Raw genomic sequence first — 19,543 nt, 5'->3', positions numbered from 1 at the left:
AGAAGACCTAAATAGACATTTCTCCAAAGAAGATATACAGATTGCCAACAAACACATGAAAGAATGCTCAACATCATTAATCATTAGAGAAATGCAAATCAAAACTACAATGAGATATCATCTCACACCGGTCAGAATGGCCATCATCAAGAAAATCTACAAACAATAAATGCTGGAGAGGGTGTGGAGAAAAGGGAACCCTCTTGCACTGTTGGTGGGAATGTAAATTGATACATCCACTATGGAGAACAGTATGGAGGTTCCTTAAAAAACTAAAAATAGAACTACCATACGACCCAGCAATCCCACTACTGGGCATATACCCTGAGAAAACCATCATTCAAAAAGAGTCATGTACCAAAATGTTCATTGCAGCTCTATTTACAACAGCCAGGACATGGAAGCAACCTAAGTGTCCATCAACAGATGAATGGATAAAGAAGATGTGGCACATATATACAATGGAATATTACTCAGCCATAAAAAGAAACGAAATTGAGTTATTTGTAGTGAGGTGGATGGACCTAGAGTCTGTCATACAGAGTGAAATAAGTCAGAAAGAGAAAAACAAATACTGTATGCTAACACATATATATGGAATCAAAAAAAAAGAAAGTGGTCAGAAGAACCTAGGGGCAAGACGGGAATAAAGATGCAGACCTACTAGAGAATGGACTTGAGGATACGGGGAGGGGGAAGGGTAAGCTGGGACAAAGTGAGAGAGTGGCATGGACATATATACACTACCAAACGTAAAATAGATAGCTAGTGGGAAGCAGCTGCATAGCACAGGGAGATCAGCTCGGTGCTTTGTGACCACCTGGAGGGGTGGGATAGGGAGGGTGGGAGGGAGGGAGATGCAAGATGGAGGAGATACGGGGACATATGTATATGTATAACTGATTCACTTTGATATAAAGCAGAAACTGACACACCATTGTAAAGCAGTTATACTCTAATAAAGATGTTAAAAAAAAAAAAAGAAAGAAAAAAAAAAGTAAGTGTGGCCCTGAGGAATATTTAAAAGCAAATGTCCCTAAAACAGAAAAGAAACTTAATTAAGCATTTTTCTTTTGACTTTTATCCTCTGAAAGTTGTATGATCTGCCAATTATCAATCACATATTACTGGTATTGAAACTTGGGTAGAAGTCAATAACCAGAGACCCAGAATGACAATAAATAAAGATGTAGGGACTGGTCTTTTAAACAAATCATGTTTAACGTGAGCCATAATTTAAAATGTGTTATACTTCTTTTACAAATTGCCCTGATGAATTTGGATATAATACGGAAAAGACCTGTCCTATATTTGAAATAAAGATTTTCCTTCTTCAGTTATGCAAATATCCGTATCCTATAAAAAGCAAAGGGCTATAATACTGGTATTTATGTTAATGCTAAAATATAAATATTGCTAATGAGCCATAATAGTTTATTTTAATTATTCTAACTTACTGTGCTGATATAAAAAGAAAAAAATGTTTCAATGTACGTACAACATATCAAAAATTCACTAACAGTCTTACCTTATGGTCCACTGTTTTTCAACAAAGATGCTAAGATCATCTGATGAGGAAAGGACAGTTTTTTTTAAACAAATGGGGACAGGATAATTGGATATCAACATGAAAAAAAATGAATATAAAGAATTTTACCTGATACCATATATTAAAATTTACTTAAAAGTGGCTCAAAGACCTAAATTTAAGAGCTAAAACTACAAAACTTCTAAAAGAACCATAGATCATCATCACAACCTTAGGTTAAACAAAGAGTTCTTATACAATATATGATACCAAAAGCCTAATTCATAAAATTAAAAAATTGACAAACAAATTCACCAAAATTAAAAACTTTTACAGTTCAAAAGATACCATAATAAATAAAAAGACAAGCCATAGACTGGGAGAAAATATCTTAAATCACATATTCTTAAAAAGACCTTGTATTCTGAATATATCAATAATTCATAGAACCCAATAATAAGATAAACAACCCAATTTAAAAATGGGCCAAAGATATGAATTAACATTTCACTAACAAAAAGATATAGTAGTGTCTAATAGGCATCCAACATCACTGGTAATCAGGAAAATGCAAATTAAAACCACAATGAGATACCACTTCACACCTACTAGGATAGCTATACAAAACACACACACACACACACACACATACACACACACACACACACACAAAGAAAGTAAGTGTTGGGGAGGATATGGAGAAATTGGAAGCCTCAAACATTGCTGGTTGGGAATGTAGAACGGTGCAGCTGCTTTAGAAAACAGTTCGGCACTTCCTCAAAAGGTTAAACATAGAGTTATCATACGACCCATCCCTTCCAATTGTAGGTATATACCCAAGAGAACTGAAAACATAATAACAAAAAACTTGTATATGAATATACATAGCAGTATTAGTCATAATAGCCAAAAAGTGGCAACAATACAAATGCCCATCAATTTAATGAATCAATAAACTAAGTGTGATACATCTATACAATGGAACATTATTCAGCCATAAAATGAAATATGAAGTACTGATTCATGCTACAACATGAGTGAACCCTGAAAAGATTAGGGTGAGTGAAAGAAACCAACCACATATTATATGATTCCATTTATATGAAATATCCATAAAAGGCAATTTAGCTAGTCAGAGAGTAGATTAGTGGTTATCTAGGGCTGGGAGTGGGAATTAACTGCAAACAGATACAAGGGAACTTTTGGGGGTGATGGAATTGTTCTAAAATTGGACTGAAGTGACAGTTGCACAGCTGTATAAATTTACTAAAAATCAGTGAATTGTACAATTACAATAAGTGAATTTTATGGTAATCAAATTACACCTCAGTAAAGCTTTTTACAAAAAAGATATACCAAAAAAAAGTACAGTGTGTTATGTTTCAAATCACATAAAATGAGTCTCTTCTTTCTGTTATAATGTTACCAATATGAGATACTGAGTAATTCATTTAATCTTCACAATAAGCTAGACTTCTATTACTATCTCCACATCACAGTCCAGGAACCTTAGACACACGGAGATTAAATAACCTGTTATTCAGTTAATAAACTGCAGAACCAGGATTGGAACTCTAGTTTATCTGACTTCAAGTTACAAAATTGATAAGTACTTCATTTGTTTATAAAATGCAATAAGCATTTTCTATACTGATCAATGTTTTTAATCCTGTGGTTTTCAACAGGAGAGAAATTCTTTAGATCACCGAAGAGATCATAAATACCTAAGAAGTGACATAGAAAGAACACTTCATCAGAGTCAGAAGGCCCAAGTTGATAAACCTTATGTAAAAATGAGAACTGAACTAGGTTGTCTCTCTAAAATAAAATGCCTTTCAGGGGCTTCCCTGGTGGCATAGTGGTTGAGAATCCGTCTGCCAATGCAGGGGACACGGGCTCGATCCCTGGTCTGGGAGGATCCCACATGCCATGGAGCAACTAAGCCCATGTGCCACATCTACTGAGCCTGTGCTCTAGAGCCCACGTGCCCCAACTGCTGAAGCCCATGCGCCTAGAGCCCGTGCTCTGCAACAAGAGAGGCCTCTGCAGTGAGAGGCCCGTGCACTGCAATGAAGAGTGGCCCCCACTCATCGCAACTAGGGAAAGGCCACGCGCAGCAACGAGGACCCAACGCAGCCATAAATAAATAAATAAATAAATATATACATACATACATACATAAAATTTTTTTAAATGCCTTTCAATTCTGTTTCACAAAATAAAATGTCTTCTGAACAAAACAGACACTTTCACCATAGGTTTTCTATAGGTTTCTGTAACATAGCCACCATGGCAATCATTTGCTCCCTCCTAATTTTTTAATGTGCTTTAGTAGGTAGGGTAGAGAGGCACTGCTCTCTGTCTGGCCCTCTTTTCCACTAGTCATTCACTACAAACTTCTATTCTTTAGGAACAAAGTAACAATGCCAGAATTCAACTGAAGTTATGTACAGTTGTCCTGATCAGAAACTGAAGGGGAAATATGTTTATGGGCTATGGAAATGTACATAAGAAAAGTCTAGATTTGAGAATAAGTATTGAGCAAAGAAAAGCAAACGTACTAAAGGCCTTTTATACAAAGATCACCACTATAGGAATTTATCTCTAGCCTAAAAGTAACAAAGTTACAAAATGTAATGTTCATTCCATTTCCTCTGTGTCTTAAGTTTCATATATATATCTATGTATCTTAAATGAAGTTCCAAAAAGATGTGTTCTTCCCAAATAATCTATCCTTGAAATTTTAAAAATCAGAGAAAGCACTATCAGTGACTCAAAGGAATCATTTTTACTTACTATTTGGGGATGAAAAAAAATTAATGCTGTTGTTATTCCCTCAGGAAAAAAAGGGACTAAAACTTCCTTGTGTCTTTAATGCTTCCATTTCAGAACAGAAAGCATTTTTTTTCATGCTGCCTAATTTTTAAGAGGCTGTATATCTCACTAAAACTCAAGAATGATTCAAAGTCAAGAGAAAGTGTTAAACATACTTAAATATAGCATCATTAAGTACTAGAAAATAGTGATTGTTAGAAAGAAAGTTACTTTAAAAACAAAAACCTTTCTTAAGTCTCCATCTTCAAACCACTCTATCTTCCTATCTGTGACACACTGTGGAAACAATAAAATTAATAAAAGAAGAGTAGAATCAACCTATAATCTTTGGGTCACAATGTGACTGAGGGCAAAAGAAGCTATCTATACAATGAAGGACCAAAGAATGAAAACCATTCTTAATCTTCCAGCTGCTCTAAGTGGATGTTTGCCTCCCTTGAGGCCAGGCCTCAATCAAACCACTGAGTCAGATTTACTCAGAGAGTCATGAGGAGGCAGACAGCACATGACAGCATGCTGTGTAATGCATGACACAGACCTGAAGTTTTTTGTTTGTTTGTTTTTGTTTTTTGACATACATTTAGACTTTATTACAGTACCTATGGAAGAACCAAATTTAAGCATTCTTTGTCCATATTTTCTGAAATATCTTACAAAGCCTTCACGTAATTTTTTTTATAACATTCAATTTACCAGGTTCTCTTCTATAGCAAATGAGAATAATTAGCAAGTGTGATGATGCCATTTTCCAAGTTTATCCAGACAGCTGAAGCTTTCAGGATCAAGCTGCATTCGCCAAAATGACCGCATTCTCTTCTGCCGTGTTGCTCTCTCCCCCACTGCAGAGCCTTTGCTAAGTTACATGCAGATCGTGACGGAGATCGTGGTACCTACAGTCTGCACCCTCTGTACACTAATCGCTGCAGTTCTCCTGATGCTTCTGTTGCAGAGCCTGAGCTGAGACAGGGTCACCCATTTTGTAGCTGCATCTTTCACAGAGAACCTTTGGGATCTTCTTCAGGATCTTCCTCCTTTTTCTCCTTCGAAGGTTTACATACATCTGTTTTCAGGTTCTGTGATAATTACCTTCCCACCACCCCTCTCTCTCTTTTGCTTTTTTTTTTTTTTTTTTGGCTTGAGCTTACAGAGGGTCCCATCAGCACACTTGACTTGAAATGCACCTGGCTGCAGGTAACCCTGTTAGTAAAGGATATCCTTTCTTCCAGGCTACCATTTAATGTTAATTCAGAAAAATCATCTCTACCAGGTTTGTGAAGTATTAAAACAAAGCTAACAAAAGTCATTTATGGGGGGTTGGATGACTGCAACTGCCCCCTTCTTTTCTTCCCTCTCCCCATCTTCTCCCATGGATTATGAAGAACGACTTTCAAAGGGTAGTACAAGTAGAAATCCCTTGAAAAGGCAGCTAGGTTATAAAATATACTTGCTCTTGAAGCTTTCCCAGATTTTCATTTAAATAGACTTCAGAAACAAGTGAAAGAATGTTAATAAGCTATTCAATATGACTACATATTCATGGCTAAAAAAATTTTTTTGAATGAACAAACAAAAAACGTACTGCCTAAAAAAATGGTGTTTCTTTCCATCTTACCCACATAGAGTACATATGCATAGCGGAAAGCCCATCCCAGCTTTCCATAATATTATGCAACAATACTGCCGGAGTCTAGAATTCTGATTCTGCCTTGCTATGCCAATCTTTGACTACTAACTGGACCCATCTTTCTCCTTATTGCCTTTATTTACAGTCTACAATGTTTAAAAATATATATTATATATCTTTGCATGTGTTAGATACATGTCACCTCAACTAGACTACAGGTTATTTGAGGGCAAAAACCATGTCTTCTACTTTCTGGTATACAGTACAGGTTAAGAGCACAGGCTCTGGAACCATACCACCAGGGCTCAAATCCAAGCTCTTTCATCAGCTTTGTGACCTTGACCAAGATATTTACCTTCCCTATGCCTCAGTTTTCTCATCTGCAAAGTGAGGATAACAGCACATAGCTGTTGTAAAAATTATATAAGCAATAAATTCTGAGTGCCTAAAAGAGTGTCCAGCACATAGGAAGCACCATAAAATATTAGTTATTATAATTATCTGTACCCCCTACAATACCCAGTACCAAGCTTTGCTCCTTTAGTAGATGTTCAAGTACCTGCTAATTGGCCAAAAAATGTACAACTCTTATCAGCAATACAATTTCTCTTATCACAGCCATATAATTTATGAACAATGTAGTCTCTACAGTTCAAGAACACCTTCTTTAATTGTTTAAGATATTTTGCTCAGTTAGTCTAAAATGTAGCATCACATATCCCTACTTTTCAATCTAGTGCTAGACTAGTTTGCATACATAGTTTTTAATAGCAAACTACTAAGATAGAAAATTTTAAATATGTTATATTTTTTGCTGTAGTAGGGAGACTAAACTTGATCCAAACCATCATCTTTGTGGCTCCAACTCATAAGACAATATAGTTCCTAAGAACTTAAATTCATGGGAGGTTTGCATAGAATGACTGATTAGTCATAGCAAAACTTTGCAATAGGGGTGGGAGAGATGTAAGAAAAAAATCATTTGTTTCGTAATAGAACCAGAATCGCAGCTTTTTAAAACCAGTGAGTAAGATGATACCAGCAGCGAAGAGAATGCAGATGTGTGTGCTGGGAGAGTTTGAGGAGGAGGTTAAAAAATAACTACTAAGCACAGAACAAATTCTTCAGTTCGACAGTCCCAGCTATGAAGTATGAGAGAGCAGAAAACCTAGGGCAATCCAATTTTAAACGGGTTAGAATATCACATACATTATCAGAATACAGGAAAGTTTACTATTATTTTTTTGAAAAATAATATAAGTTCTTAATTTCAAGAGCAAAACAAAATAAGATATTTTAGAGACATTTTTCACAATGTAACAAAAGAAAAAAAAGCTTGTGATATTAAAACCACAATGAGATACCACTTTACACCCATTAGAATACTATTATCAAAATAAAAAGAAAAGAAAAAGGAAGGAAGGAAGGGAGGGAGGGAGGAAAGAAATAACAAGTGTTGGCAAGGATGTGGAAAAATTGAAACCCTTGTGCATTTCTGTGAGAATACAAAATGGTGTAGCCACTGTGGAAAAGAGTATGGTGGTTCCTCAAAAAAGTAAACATGGAATTAATATATGATGCAGTTCCACTTCTGGGAAGATACCCAAATGAACTGAATGCAGGGACTCAAACAGATATTTGTACACCAATGTTCACAGCAGCATTATTCACAAAAGCCAAAAAGTGGAAGCATCCCAAGTGTCCACTGATAAATGAATGGATAAACAAAATGTGGTATATAATACACTGGAATATTATTTAGTTTTACAAAGGAAGGACACTGTGACACACGCTACTATATGGATGAACCTTGAAGACATTATGATAAATGAAATAAATCAGTCACAAAAGGACAAATATTATATGATTCCACTTATAAGAGGTACCTAGAATAGTTAAATTCATAAAGACAGAAAGTAGAACTGTGGTTGCCTGGGCTAAGGGGAGGAAGAATAGGGATTTGTTATTTAATGGGTACAGAGTTTCAGTTTGACAAAATGAAAAAATTACGGAGATGAATGGTGGTGATGGTTGCACAATAATGTGAATGTACTTAATGCCACTGAAGTGTACATTTAAAAATGGTTAAAACTGTCAATTTTATTAATATTTTACCACTATATGTTTGTATGTATTGATAGATTATTCGAGAGAGAGAGAGAGAGGAAGAGAGAGGACAGTCCCTTAGAAAACAGTTTGACAGTTTCTTATAAAGTTAAATATACTCTTACCATATGACCCAGTAATCTAATACTCCTAGATATTTGCCCAAGAAAAATAAAAACATATACCCGACAAAAACCTGCATGCCAATGAATATAGCAGGTTTATTCATAATTGCCAAAAACTGAAAACAAAATATTCATCAACCTGTAAGTGAACAGATAAACCGTGGCACATTCGTATAATAGAATACACTCTGCAATGAAAAGGAATAAAATACTAACACATTAAAAAATTTAAAAATTAAAAATGAAAGAATCTCAAAAGCAACATTCTAAGTTAAAGAAACCAGACATACAAAGCTATATACTCTATGATTCCATTTATATGACATTCTGGAAAAGTCAAAAGTACAGGGACAGAAATCAGATCAGTGGTTGCCAAGGACTGAAAGTGGGAAAGGGGGACTGACCGTAAAGGAGACAAGGCTACCTTCGGGATGATGGAAACATTCTCTATCTCGATTGTAGATGGGAGTTTACATGACTGTGTCTACTCATCAAAGTTCACAGAATTGTACCCATAAATGGGTACAATTTATTATATGTGAATTATAACTCAACAACAAAAGCCTGGAGTACTATGATCAACTTAAGCATTTCTGCTTCTATAATAAGTATTCTTAGTAAGTATTCAGTATGTAAGACAACAGTAATTTTGTACTACTTTGCTCAAACAGAACAGAGGTAAAAATCATGTTTCTAGTTTCATCCTTCAAATTTGCATTTTATTCCTAAGACAAGGGGTTGAGTTCATCATGACAATACACTAGAAATAACCAAAGGGTGAGCAATAAATTGAAAAAAATGGGTTATCATAACATAAATAGTTCTTTGGGAACTTATCTTACAAATCACAGTAACAAGACACAGGTGGCAGTTCTAGCAGCTTCCACCTAGTGCAAACTCAAAAGCACTCTCCTATATTCACAGAATTACCAAATACCACATAAAGCAGGATGGTCATGCATTGTTGCATGTAAAGTTAGTGTTTTCAAATGCCTTCTGTTTCTACTTCATAAAACTGGGTGAAATTAATAGCTAGCTGTTGTTTTCTACATCCATAGAAAGTGTTGAGGTACTAAATTTTCTACACTTTTATGAAAAATTCCATGCCTAGTTATTAGTTCCCTAATTTACACAAGTTAGTAAGTATATTCTACATTGCATATGAAGAGACACCATCCCACTGCCTTATGAAAAAAAAATAGGGAAAAACTTTTAGATAAGAATAGTAAGAATATCATTCCAACATTCTTCAACAATCAGATACTTCAATTTCCCCTGAAATATAAAGCAAAAATTATCTGAAATGTGGTACTCCTATTAAATATATAATGTCACAGGAACTGGGTAAAATGCTACATACCCACTGAAGGAAGCATTTGGGGTGAACAGAACTTCCTTAACGTACTTTTTCTAATTAACATTTGGGCATCAACTCCCTCAGGATATCTGTAGGACTGGCTGTTAGGAAGGACCTAAGAAGGGTAGGAGGACTTCCCTGGTGGCGCAGTGGTTAAGAATCTGCCTGCCAATGCAGGGCACACGGGTTCGAGCCCTGCTCCGGGAAGATCCCACATGCCACGGAGCAACAGAGCCCGTGTGCCAGAACTACTGAGTCTGCGCTCTAGAGCCCGCAAGCCACAACTACTGAAGCCCGCGCGCCTAGAGCCCGTGTGCCACAGCAAGAGAGGCCACCACAGTGAGAAGCTCTCACACTGCAATGAAGAGTAGCCCCCGCTCGCCGCAGCTAGAAAAAGCCCCCGCACAGCAATGAAGACCCAATGCGCCAAAAAAAAAAAAAAAAAAAGGGGATAGGAGATAATTTCTCTAAGACTGAAACACAACATTCTAAACGCAAGTTTTTTTCTCTCTCTGTAGAATTTAATACTGAATTAAAATGCTGCTGCATTAATAGGAACAAGTTTATGGAGAAAGATTCTACAACTAGAAACACTTCCACTTTAAAAAAAGACAACTCGGACTTCCCTGGTGGCTCAGTGGTAAAGAATCCGCCTGCCAATGCAGGGGACACGGGTTCGAGCCCTGGTCCAGGAAGATCCCACATGCTGTGGAGCAACTAAGCTCTTACGACACAACTACTGAGCCTGCGCCCTAGAGCCTGCAAGCCACTACTGAGCCCATGTGCCTAGAGCCTGTGCTCCGCAACGAGAAGCCACCACAATGAGAAGCCCGTGCACCGCAACAAAAAGACCAAACGCAGCCAAAAATAAAAAATAAAATTAATTTTTAAAAAAAAAGACAACTCACTTCAATAAAGGTGATTTAAAATTTCTTTTTTTAAAAAAAGTCAAATTATCTGATAAAAGCTGGTCATAAAATAAAAGCAAACCGCCCACCCAAGTTGGGGAGGGTGACTCTAAAAGAGAGGCTGTTGGGACTTCCCTGGCAGTCCAGTGGTTAAGACTCCATGCTCCCAATGCAGGGGTCATGGGTTCAATCCCTGGTCGGGGAACTAAGATCCCACATGCCACACAACATGGCCCTAAAAAAAAAAAAGATATCCTTGTTCTTCCCTGCCTTCAAAGATCTCCTAATTTATCTTAAACAGAAGAGTAACATATGTAACATGTTCAAACATCTGTAAAGGAGATCTCAATTTTAATGTGCCTCCAAATTACCTGGGTGCTTGTTAAAATGTAAATCCTAGGCAAAGTTCCCAAAGATTTTGATTAGTGGGAGACAGGAATAGGAAAGGTCCAGAGATCTGCATTTTTAACAAGCATTCCTAGTGATTCTTATGTAGATTGTCTGAAAGACTCATTTTTAATAACACTGGTTGACATGTTGAATGTGGCACCAATGTTATCTGTCATGAAATTCTAACAATCTCTATCCACAGACTATAACATACTTGGTATTTATTACCACTAGCCTCTGGTCGACTCAACTAAGATCTAAAGATAAAAACAGATTTTAAATACTATACAATTAAATGGTCCACAGTAGTGTGTGAGCTAAGAAATGAAAATTAAATATCAGAGATTCATTTTATGATGAATGGCTCGGCTATAAAATCCAATGAATCTGTATCATCTATTTTTCCCTCATGCAAAACTACACTCACCGCGGCTATAATTTTATCCCCCCAAATAAATAAACCTTTACTGGTTATAAAAATTCTAGCTCTCTGATAAAGGTTTTTTTTTTTAATTTATCACCTTAATCTTTATTTTTTAAATTATATATTTATTTATTTATTTTTGGCTGTTTTGGGTCTTCGTTGCTGTGCACGGGCTTTCTCTAGTTGAGAGAGAGCGGGGGCTACTCTCTCCTTGCAGTGCACAGGCTTCTCATTGAGGCGGCTTCTCTTGTTGCGGAGCACGGGCTCTAGGCGTGCGGGCTTCAGTAGTTGTGGCACGCAGGCTCAGTAGTTGTGGCTCGCGGGCTCTAGAGTGCAGGCTCAGTAGTTGTGGCACATGGGCTTAGTTGCTCCGCAGCATGTGGGATCTTCCCAGACCAGGGCTCGAAACTGTGTCCCCTGCATTGGCAGGCGGATTCTTAACCACTGCGCCACCAGGGAAGCCCTCTGAAAAAGGTTTTTCATGCACCCCAAACATACTTGCCTCTAACAAACAGTACAGTCAGTTCACGAACCAGTCGTTTTGATTCACTGTCTTCCTGGATACACGTTAAAATGACGTGCTAGGATGCAAACAGATAAATGACTTCTCATGTCATTTTGACATTCAATCATTTTTACTGCATTCCTGCTACAGTCTTCATTCCTGAAGACCTGAAAATATTATTTAAGCAAGTGGCCATGTCAATTTCTTTTTCTCCATTTTTGACTTAAGCATAGTTAAAGCAGACGGCATTATTTTTTTTTTGACTTAATGTGCCTCCCAAAATATTCAATTTTTTAAAAAGCGTTGGTTTTATAAAATAGATGAATATTCCCATACTTGTCTATTTTTTTCTTATACCATATAAAAATAGGATTACTGATAAAGCACACTAATGTTTTCACATTTCACCTAACATTCCAAACCCATTCAGTTGAACATTTCATGAGTCTCAAGCTAGTGGTACATTCAGTCATTGATTTTTTTTAGCAGTAACAACAGGAGTCAGCTCCATGGATTCCATGCTCCTTGGAGCAAACTTAGGGTGCCCTTTGTCTTCAAGGTACGGAATACCATAAATAAAAATGAGGCAGTCCTAGAGCCAGGCTTAGCTTTTAAAGAACATCTATCTCCAAAAGCTTCCAAAGGAACCCAGGAATGAAAACCATTATCAGAAAGACTAAAACCAAAAATGAGGTGAGGTTAGTGAAAAATGCTAAAGATAAACAAAACAAGGCTGGGTTTTTTGTTGGTTTGTTCTTTGTTTGTTTGTTTTAAGCAATTTACAGAAAAACAAAGCAGAGAGAGATCTAGGGTTTGAAGGGAAAGAGTGTAATGACAACAAATGACCAAGAGAAAGCAGAGGGCTTCCCTGGTGGCGCAGTGGTTGAGAGTCCGCCTGCCAATGCAGGGGACACGGGTCCGAGCCCTGGTCTGGGAAGATCCCACATGCCGCGGAGCAACTGGGCCCATGAGCCACAACTACTGAGCCTGCGCATCTGGAGCCTGTGCTCCGCAACAAAGAGAGGCCGTGATAATGAGAGGCCCACGCACTGCGATGAAGAGTGGCCCCCACTCGCCACAACTAGAGAAAGCCCTCGCACAGAAACGAAGACCCAACACAGCCATAAATTAATTAATTAATTAATTAATTAATTTTAAAAAAAAAAAAGAGAAAGCAGAACTACTGTACTGGAGTCTCTAACTCTAAGTAAGTCCCAACCTGCTTCAGGCTCAGTTTCTTCATCTATCACCCTATTTCTCAAAATTGCTATGAGGAACACAAAGGAAAATGCATATCTTACATGCCCAAGAGCTACACAAATATAAGTTTTTAATCCCTTAATGAACAAAATACATTTTTTAAAAAGGAACATTAAGAAGAAATTGGAAAAAGAGAAAAATTTATTCACAGAACTCTGAAGGTGATCTTATGTAAAGAAAATATTGTATTGATTTTCATAAAGGAGTTAGGGCTAGGTCCCAGAAACCTAACAGTTTAGAAACCTAAATCACCAGTAAGTTTGATGACACCTGGAAAAAGCTGAAAATGTATAATGAAACAGCTGATTTTTAAAAACTTGGGGGAAAGAAGGTTTCTGGGATCCTGCTCTGATTCCCTTTAACAGATTAAAAGAACTTGAAAGAATCGTATTGTCATATTCCGAATCTTAATTGTGCTTTATTTATAAGATCTTGCTATTTCCTTCACTCAAGGTACATTTATTTTTTAATATAAGTAAATCAATTTTAAAATGCAGCTTTACTAGTTACTTGGAATACACATTTAAGAGCTTTTTTTAAACTAAAATATAAAAACATCATACAATGCTTAAACAGAATGGGTTAGAGTTGAGTTCATCTCAGAAACTGAACCTGATTGAGATGACAGCCCAAAAAGCTATTCAGGTCAAATCATCCAAAAGATTACTATTTACAATAGTATCATGACTTTAACACTCAAAGGGCTTCCAGTTAGATCTATTAGAGAAAGTAAAAAGGAACATTTTGATCTTTGAAAACACAAAATAATCTCACCCCACGGTCTTCAAAAGTATCCTTTAATATATGGCATGGATCTAAAAAATTAGAACAATACTTATCTTACCTACCTAATAGGGCTATTATAGGATTAGATTGAGACACATTATGTGTGAATATGTTTTGAACAATTACTAAGTCTTACACAAATGTTAGGTATTTTATAAGAATATGCTTAGCTCATCAATTGCAGACTGATGAATTAATCACCTATTTTGTTAAGAAACCTTGAGCAAAAGCATATTTAACTGTAGTTCCTTCTTTAGAAAAAGTAATGTTTAATAATGACTAATGATCTAAAAATGAAATTATAAAAGACCTTTCTACCATTATGTTACCCTAGTGAATTCTTCTTGTATATAGATATCTTAATGTACACAGAGCTTTAATTAACTGAAATAGTACACTTCCTCATGGAACTCACACCTTACTAAGGTGATAGTATTAAAGAAATATTACTGTTAGTTGTGAGACTATCAAATTCATTAAAGAATACTTCAGTAAAGAAACAGTTACTATTAGCTGTGAGACTATCAAAATGAATAAAATTCCCATTCAATAAGCAGCTTTCAATATAATAAAGGAAATAAAACATATACAAATAAGTAGAATACAACAAGTTAGATGATGAAAAGTTCCATAACAAAGTTTAATAGAAGTTCAGAGAAGGGAAATGTTATTTCTAGCTATGGGGGAAAGTAGGCAAAGAGATGTCAGGGAAGAAGTCATATTTGTGCTAGGTCCTAAAGGATGAAGAGGACTTTGAAACATCCCTAAATAAAATACACATTTCCCTGGAAGAAAAATGCTTCCAGTTCACTGGGGGGAAAAAACCCAAAAAACAAAACAAAACAAAAAACTGTATCTCGTTAAATAGTACCAATATCCCTCCAATATTCATTCACAATTAAACAGAAGTTACCCTTTTCACATCCCCCCATCCTTCCCCACATCTCAATTCCCCATATTTAATCCTTCACCAAATCTTACCCATTTTAACCTATTAAATATCTCTGAAATCTGTCCACTTCTCTCTTCTCCATCACTATCTCCATAGTCTGAATTACCATCATCTCCTGCCCAAACTACAACAATAGCCTTCTGACTGGTCTACCTGCTCCACACCAATCTATCTCCTACACTGAAGGCAGAGTGGTCTTTTCTAAAGCAAATATACCAGACACTACCTTCCAGACCCAAATCATTGACACATGGTTACTTCTCTAGCCTCATCTTATACCATATGCCCTCTCACTATTTGTGACCCAGCCGCTCTTGTCTTTATTCCGAGTTCCTCAAACTTGCCAGGCTCACTAACACCAGGACCTTTGCACATGCTACCCTCTTCATCTGGAACACCTGCCTACTCCTAACTCCCCTCACCTAGTTAACTCCTATTCACCTCTTAGATCTTAGTCACTTCGTTAAGAAAGTCTTCTCTATTCTCCCAAACTAAATTAGATCATTTAGCTATATACTCTTAGGACCAACCCTGTGTACTTTCTTATACAGTATTTGTTAGAATTGTAATTTTATATTTATTTTGTGTTTATTTGATAAGTAATTACCTCCCTGACTAAACTTGTAAACACTATTAGGACAGGATTCAGAAATAATTAGACCTGCCAACATACACATTTGTTCCTAAGTCAATACATTTTCTTTTCAGTCAAAATATGTATGGTGAACCAACAGGTATAGACGTCATTGCCCTGCCTACACTACAACAAGCAGTCTGTATACCAAATTCTGGCCATTCACCAATTCCCACCCATTCTTGTTTCCCATTGTCTATTTGGCAAAAATTACTTTATTTTTTGACCTAATAATAAGCATGATTTAGTAGCTTAATTGCCTGCTAGTAAGAAGATTAGGAAGTTTAGTCTAAATGTAGAAAAATTGACTTTGCTTGCCAAAAATAGCGCCTTCAGAAAAGAAAAAAAGTATTTCATTGATTTATTCAGGTCAAGTAAACATTCCCAACTTCCACTCCACCATTTATAGGAAGAGGTGTGCTATGAAATTTGTAGTCAGGGCTTATGCCATTAATAGTTTGCAGCATATTTGGAGGAATTTAAAGTAGATATGAAGGTTTTTTATTGTGTTGAGTCAGATGGCTATATGGGTGACACTACACTAAGGAGATACAGTGACCTCGTTGGAACACTGACTTTAAATAAGTAAAAGGCACTAAAGAAACCCAACTTGTCAAAGCTTCAATAGCTCAAGGTCATACCTCCTTGAAGAGGTGAAAACACCAGATTTGAAACCGCAGAAAGAAAAGAAGAACACTGCTAATTTGCTCCAGGACATGTTATCATTCGGGTCCAAACCAGATATGGGGGGACTTCTATCAGTCAAGATTAACAAGGACCAGGATCGACCTTCAGCAGAGCCGGTATCACCATGTTTCCTCCAGCGGGCCTTGCCGGGCTCTCGGCCTGGGCCGTGCAGCCGCAATGCTCTATATGAAAAGGCTGATATTAAGGTGCCTGAAGACAAGAAGAAACATCTCCTTATTGGTGTGTCCTCAGACCGAGGGCTTTGTGGTGCTATTCATTCCTCGATTGCTAAACACTTAAAGAGTGAGGTGGCCAATCTCACAGCAGCTGGGAAAGAAGTTAAGATTGTTGGAGTTGGTGATAAACTCAGAAGTATACTTCACAGGACTCATTCTAACCAGTTTCTGGTGACATTCAAAGAAGTGGGGAGAAGGCCCCCTACCTTTGGGGATGCGTCGGTCATTGCCCTTGAACTGTTAAATTCTGGATATGAATTTGATGAAGGGTCTATCATCTTTAACCGATTCAGGTCTGTCATCTCCTACATGACAGAAGAAAAGCCCATCTTTTCCCTTGATACCATTGCAAATGCTGAGAGCATGAGTATCTATGATGATATTGATGCTGACGTGCTGCAGAATTACCAAGAATACAGCCTGGCCAACATCATCTACTACTCTCTGAAGGAATCCACCACGAGTGAGCAGAGTGCCAGGATGACGGCCATGGACAACGCCAGCAAGAATGCTTCTGAGATGATTGACAAATTGACTTTGACGTTCAATCGCACCCGCCAAGCTGTCATCACCAAGGAGCTGATTGAAATCATCTCCGGTGCTGCGGCTCTGAACTAATGAAAATCGAGTTTCGTCCTCAGACAAGAGGTAAAGAAGATTCAGCAAGCTGATTTTGTTTTTAGCTTACTGCTGTCCTTGTCAGAAGAAATTGTTGGTCCATTGTTTAAATCAGTAAAGACAGCGAGATATTTGTAAATTATCTTACAATAAATGACTCACCATAAGAAAAAAAAAAAAAAAAAAAAAAAGATTAACAAGGACCAGATTTACCCTTCTGTCTGAAACAACTAAAATTATTATTTTCCCATATTATGTAAATCTTTTTAAAAGACTGAAGCAAAAACAATATTTTTGTGGGGTTTATAAGTAGAAGTAAAATGGATGACAACAATAGCACAAAAGCCAGAAAGGAAGAATTGTAAGTATAATGTTATAAGGTTCTTATAGTATACATGAAGTAGTGTAATATCACTTGAAGGTAGACTATTATAAGTTAAAAGATGTATACTATAAACTATAAAGCAATCACTAAAGTGAAACAAAATAGAAAGTTGAATCATAAAAAATACACATTTATTTCAAAAAGCATTAAAAGAGTAAAAGAGAGAAAAGAACAGATGACAAATAAAACATAAATAGTAAGATAACAGATTTAAACCCAACCACTCAATTTAAACCTAACCAATCACATTAAATATAAATAATTAAGTACAATCATATTAAATATAAATAGTCCAAATACCCCAACTGAAAGACTGGATAAAAGATCAAGACTCAGCTACATGCTGCTTACAAGAAACCCACTTTATAAAGAGACAAGTGGGTTAGAAGTAAAAGGATGGAAAAAGGTATTCCATGCTAACACAAGTCACAAGAAAGCTAGAGTGGCTATATTAAAATCAGATAAAATAGATTCCAGAACAAAGAATATCATGAGTGATAAAGATGATGATTTCATAACGATAAAATACATAATGATATTATGTCTTCATCAGGAGGACATAACACACCTAAATGTTTATGCTCCTAATAACGAAACTTCAAACTACACGAAGCAAAACCTGATAGAGGGACTTGCCTGGTGGCGCAGTGGTTAAGAATCCACCTGCCCCATCATCAAAAAATCTACAAACAATAAATGCTGGAGAGGGTGTGGAGAAAAGGAAACACTCTTGCACTGTTGGTGGGAACGTAAATTAATACAGCCACTAAGGAGAACAGTATGGAGGTTCCTTAAAAAACTAAAAATAGAACTACCATACGACCCAGCAATCCCACTACTGGGCATATACCCTGAGAAAACCATAATTCAAAAAGAGTCATGTACCAAAATGTTCACTGCAGCTCTATTTACAATAGCCAGGACATGGAGGCAACCTAAGTGTCCATCATCGGATGAATGGATAAAGAAGATGTGGCACATATATACAATGGAATATTACTCAGCCATAAAAAGAAACGAAATTGAGTTATTTGTAGTGACGTGGATGGACCTAGAGTCTGTCATACAGAGTGAAGTAAGTCAGAAAGAGAAAAACAAATACCGTATGCTAACACATATATATGGAATCTAAAAAAAAAAAAAAATGGTTCTGAAGAACCTAGGGCAGGACAGGAATAAAGAAGCAAACGTAGAGAATGGACTTGAGGACACGGGGAGGAGGAAGGGTAAGCTGGGATGAAGTGAGAGAGTGGCATGGACATATATACACTACCAAATGTAAAATAGATAGCTAGTGGGAAGCAGCCGCATAGCACAGGGAGATCAGCTCGGTGCTTTGTGACCACCTAGAGGGGTGGGATAGGGAGGGTGGGAGGGAGATGCAAGAGGGAGGAGATATGGGGATATATGTATATGTATAACTGATTCACTTTGTTATAAAGCAGAAACTAACACACCATTGTAAAGCAATTATACTCCAATAAAGATGTTTAAAAAAAAATAAAAAATAAACACAATCTTAAAGATTAAAAAAAAAAAAAAAAAGAATCCGCCTGCCAATGCAGGGAACACAGGTTCGAGCCCTGGTCCAGGAAGATCCCACATGCTACGGAGCAACTAAGCCCATGTGCCACAACTACTGAGCCTGCGCTCTAGAGCCCGTGAGCCACAACTACTGAAGCCCGTGTGCCTAGGGCCCATGTTCTGCAACAAGAGAAGCCACCGCAATGAGAAGCCCGCACACCACAACGAAGAGTAGCCCCCGCTCACCGCCACTAGAGAAAGCCCACACACAGCAACGAAGACCCAATGCAGCCAAAAAAAACAAACAAACCTGACAGAACTGCAGAGAAAATTAGACAAATCCACAATTATACCAAAGACTTCAACAAATCTGTCAATAATTGATAGCAAATCAAGAAGAATACAGAAGATTTGCACAACACTATTAACCAACTAGACCTAATAGATATTTATAAAACACTCCACTCCACGACAGCAAAATACACATTTAAGTGTACACTATATTCTGGGCCATAAAACAAGTCTCAGTTAATGTAAAAGGATTCAAATCATACAAAGTATATCCTGACCACAAATTAGAAATTAGTAACAAAAAGATACCTGGAAAATTCTCAAATATTTGGAAACTATATGAACTTCTATAAGCCCATGAGTCAAAG

The 19,543-nt window shown here is 36.9% G+C and overlaps 2 protein-coding genes across 3 annotated transcripts in view; one reads left to right on the top strand and one right to left on the bottom strand.

The window, feature by feature from the left end:
• The window catches only part of RASAL2 (RAS protein activator like 2), a 387,777-nt gene that overhangs the window by 348,503 nt on the left and 19,731 nt on the right, over positions 1–19,543 (bottom strand). The gene's annotated exons all lie outside the window — the stretch shown is intronic.
• Positions 16,178–16,975, top strand: LOC118901322 (ATP synthase subunit gamma, mitochondrial-like). The gene has a single exon (XM_036864525.1). The coding sequence runs from the start codon at positions 16,178–16,180 to the stop codon at positions 16,973–16,975; it is 798 nt and encodes a 265-aa protein (XP_036720420.1).

This window comes from Balaenoptera musculus, chromosome 1 (assembly GCF_009873245.2).
Source record: "Balaenoptera musculus isolate JJ_BM4_2016_0621 chromosome 1, mBalMus1.pri.v3, whole genome shotgun sequence".
In the NCBI taxonomy this organism is placed as follows: domain Eukaryota; kingdom Metazoa; phylum Chordata; class Mammalia; order Artiodactyla; family Balaenopteridae; genus Balaenoptera; species Balaenoptera musculus.
Note: the sequence above shows the minus strand (reverse complement) of the source record. Positions and strands in the feature narration are given on the sequence as shown.

Bases quoted from the DNA above. Each gene is read 5' to 3' on its own strand.
- LOC118901322 (XM_036864525.1), top strand. From the start codon at position 16,178: ATGGGGGGACTTCTATCAGTCAAGATTAACAAGGACCAGGATCGACCT.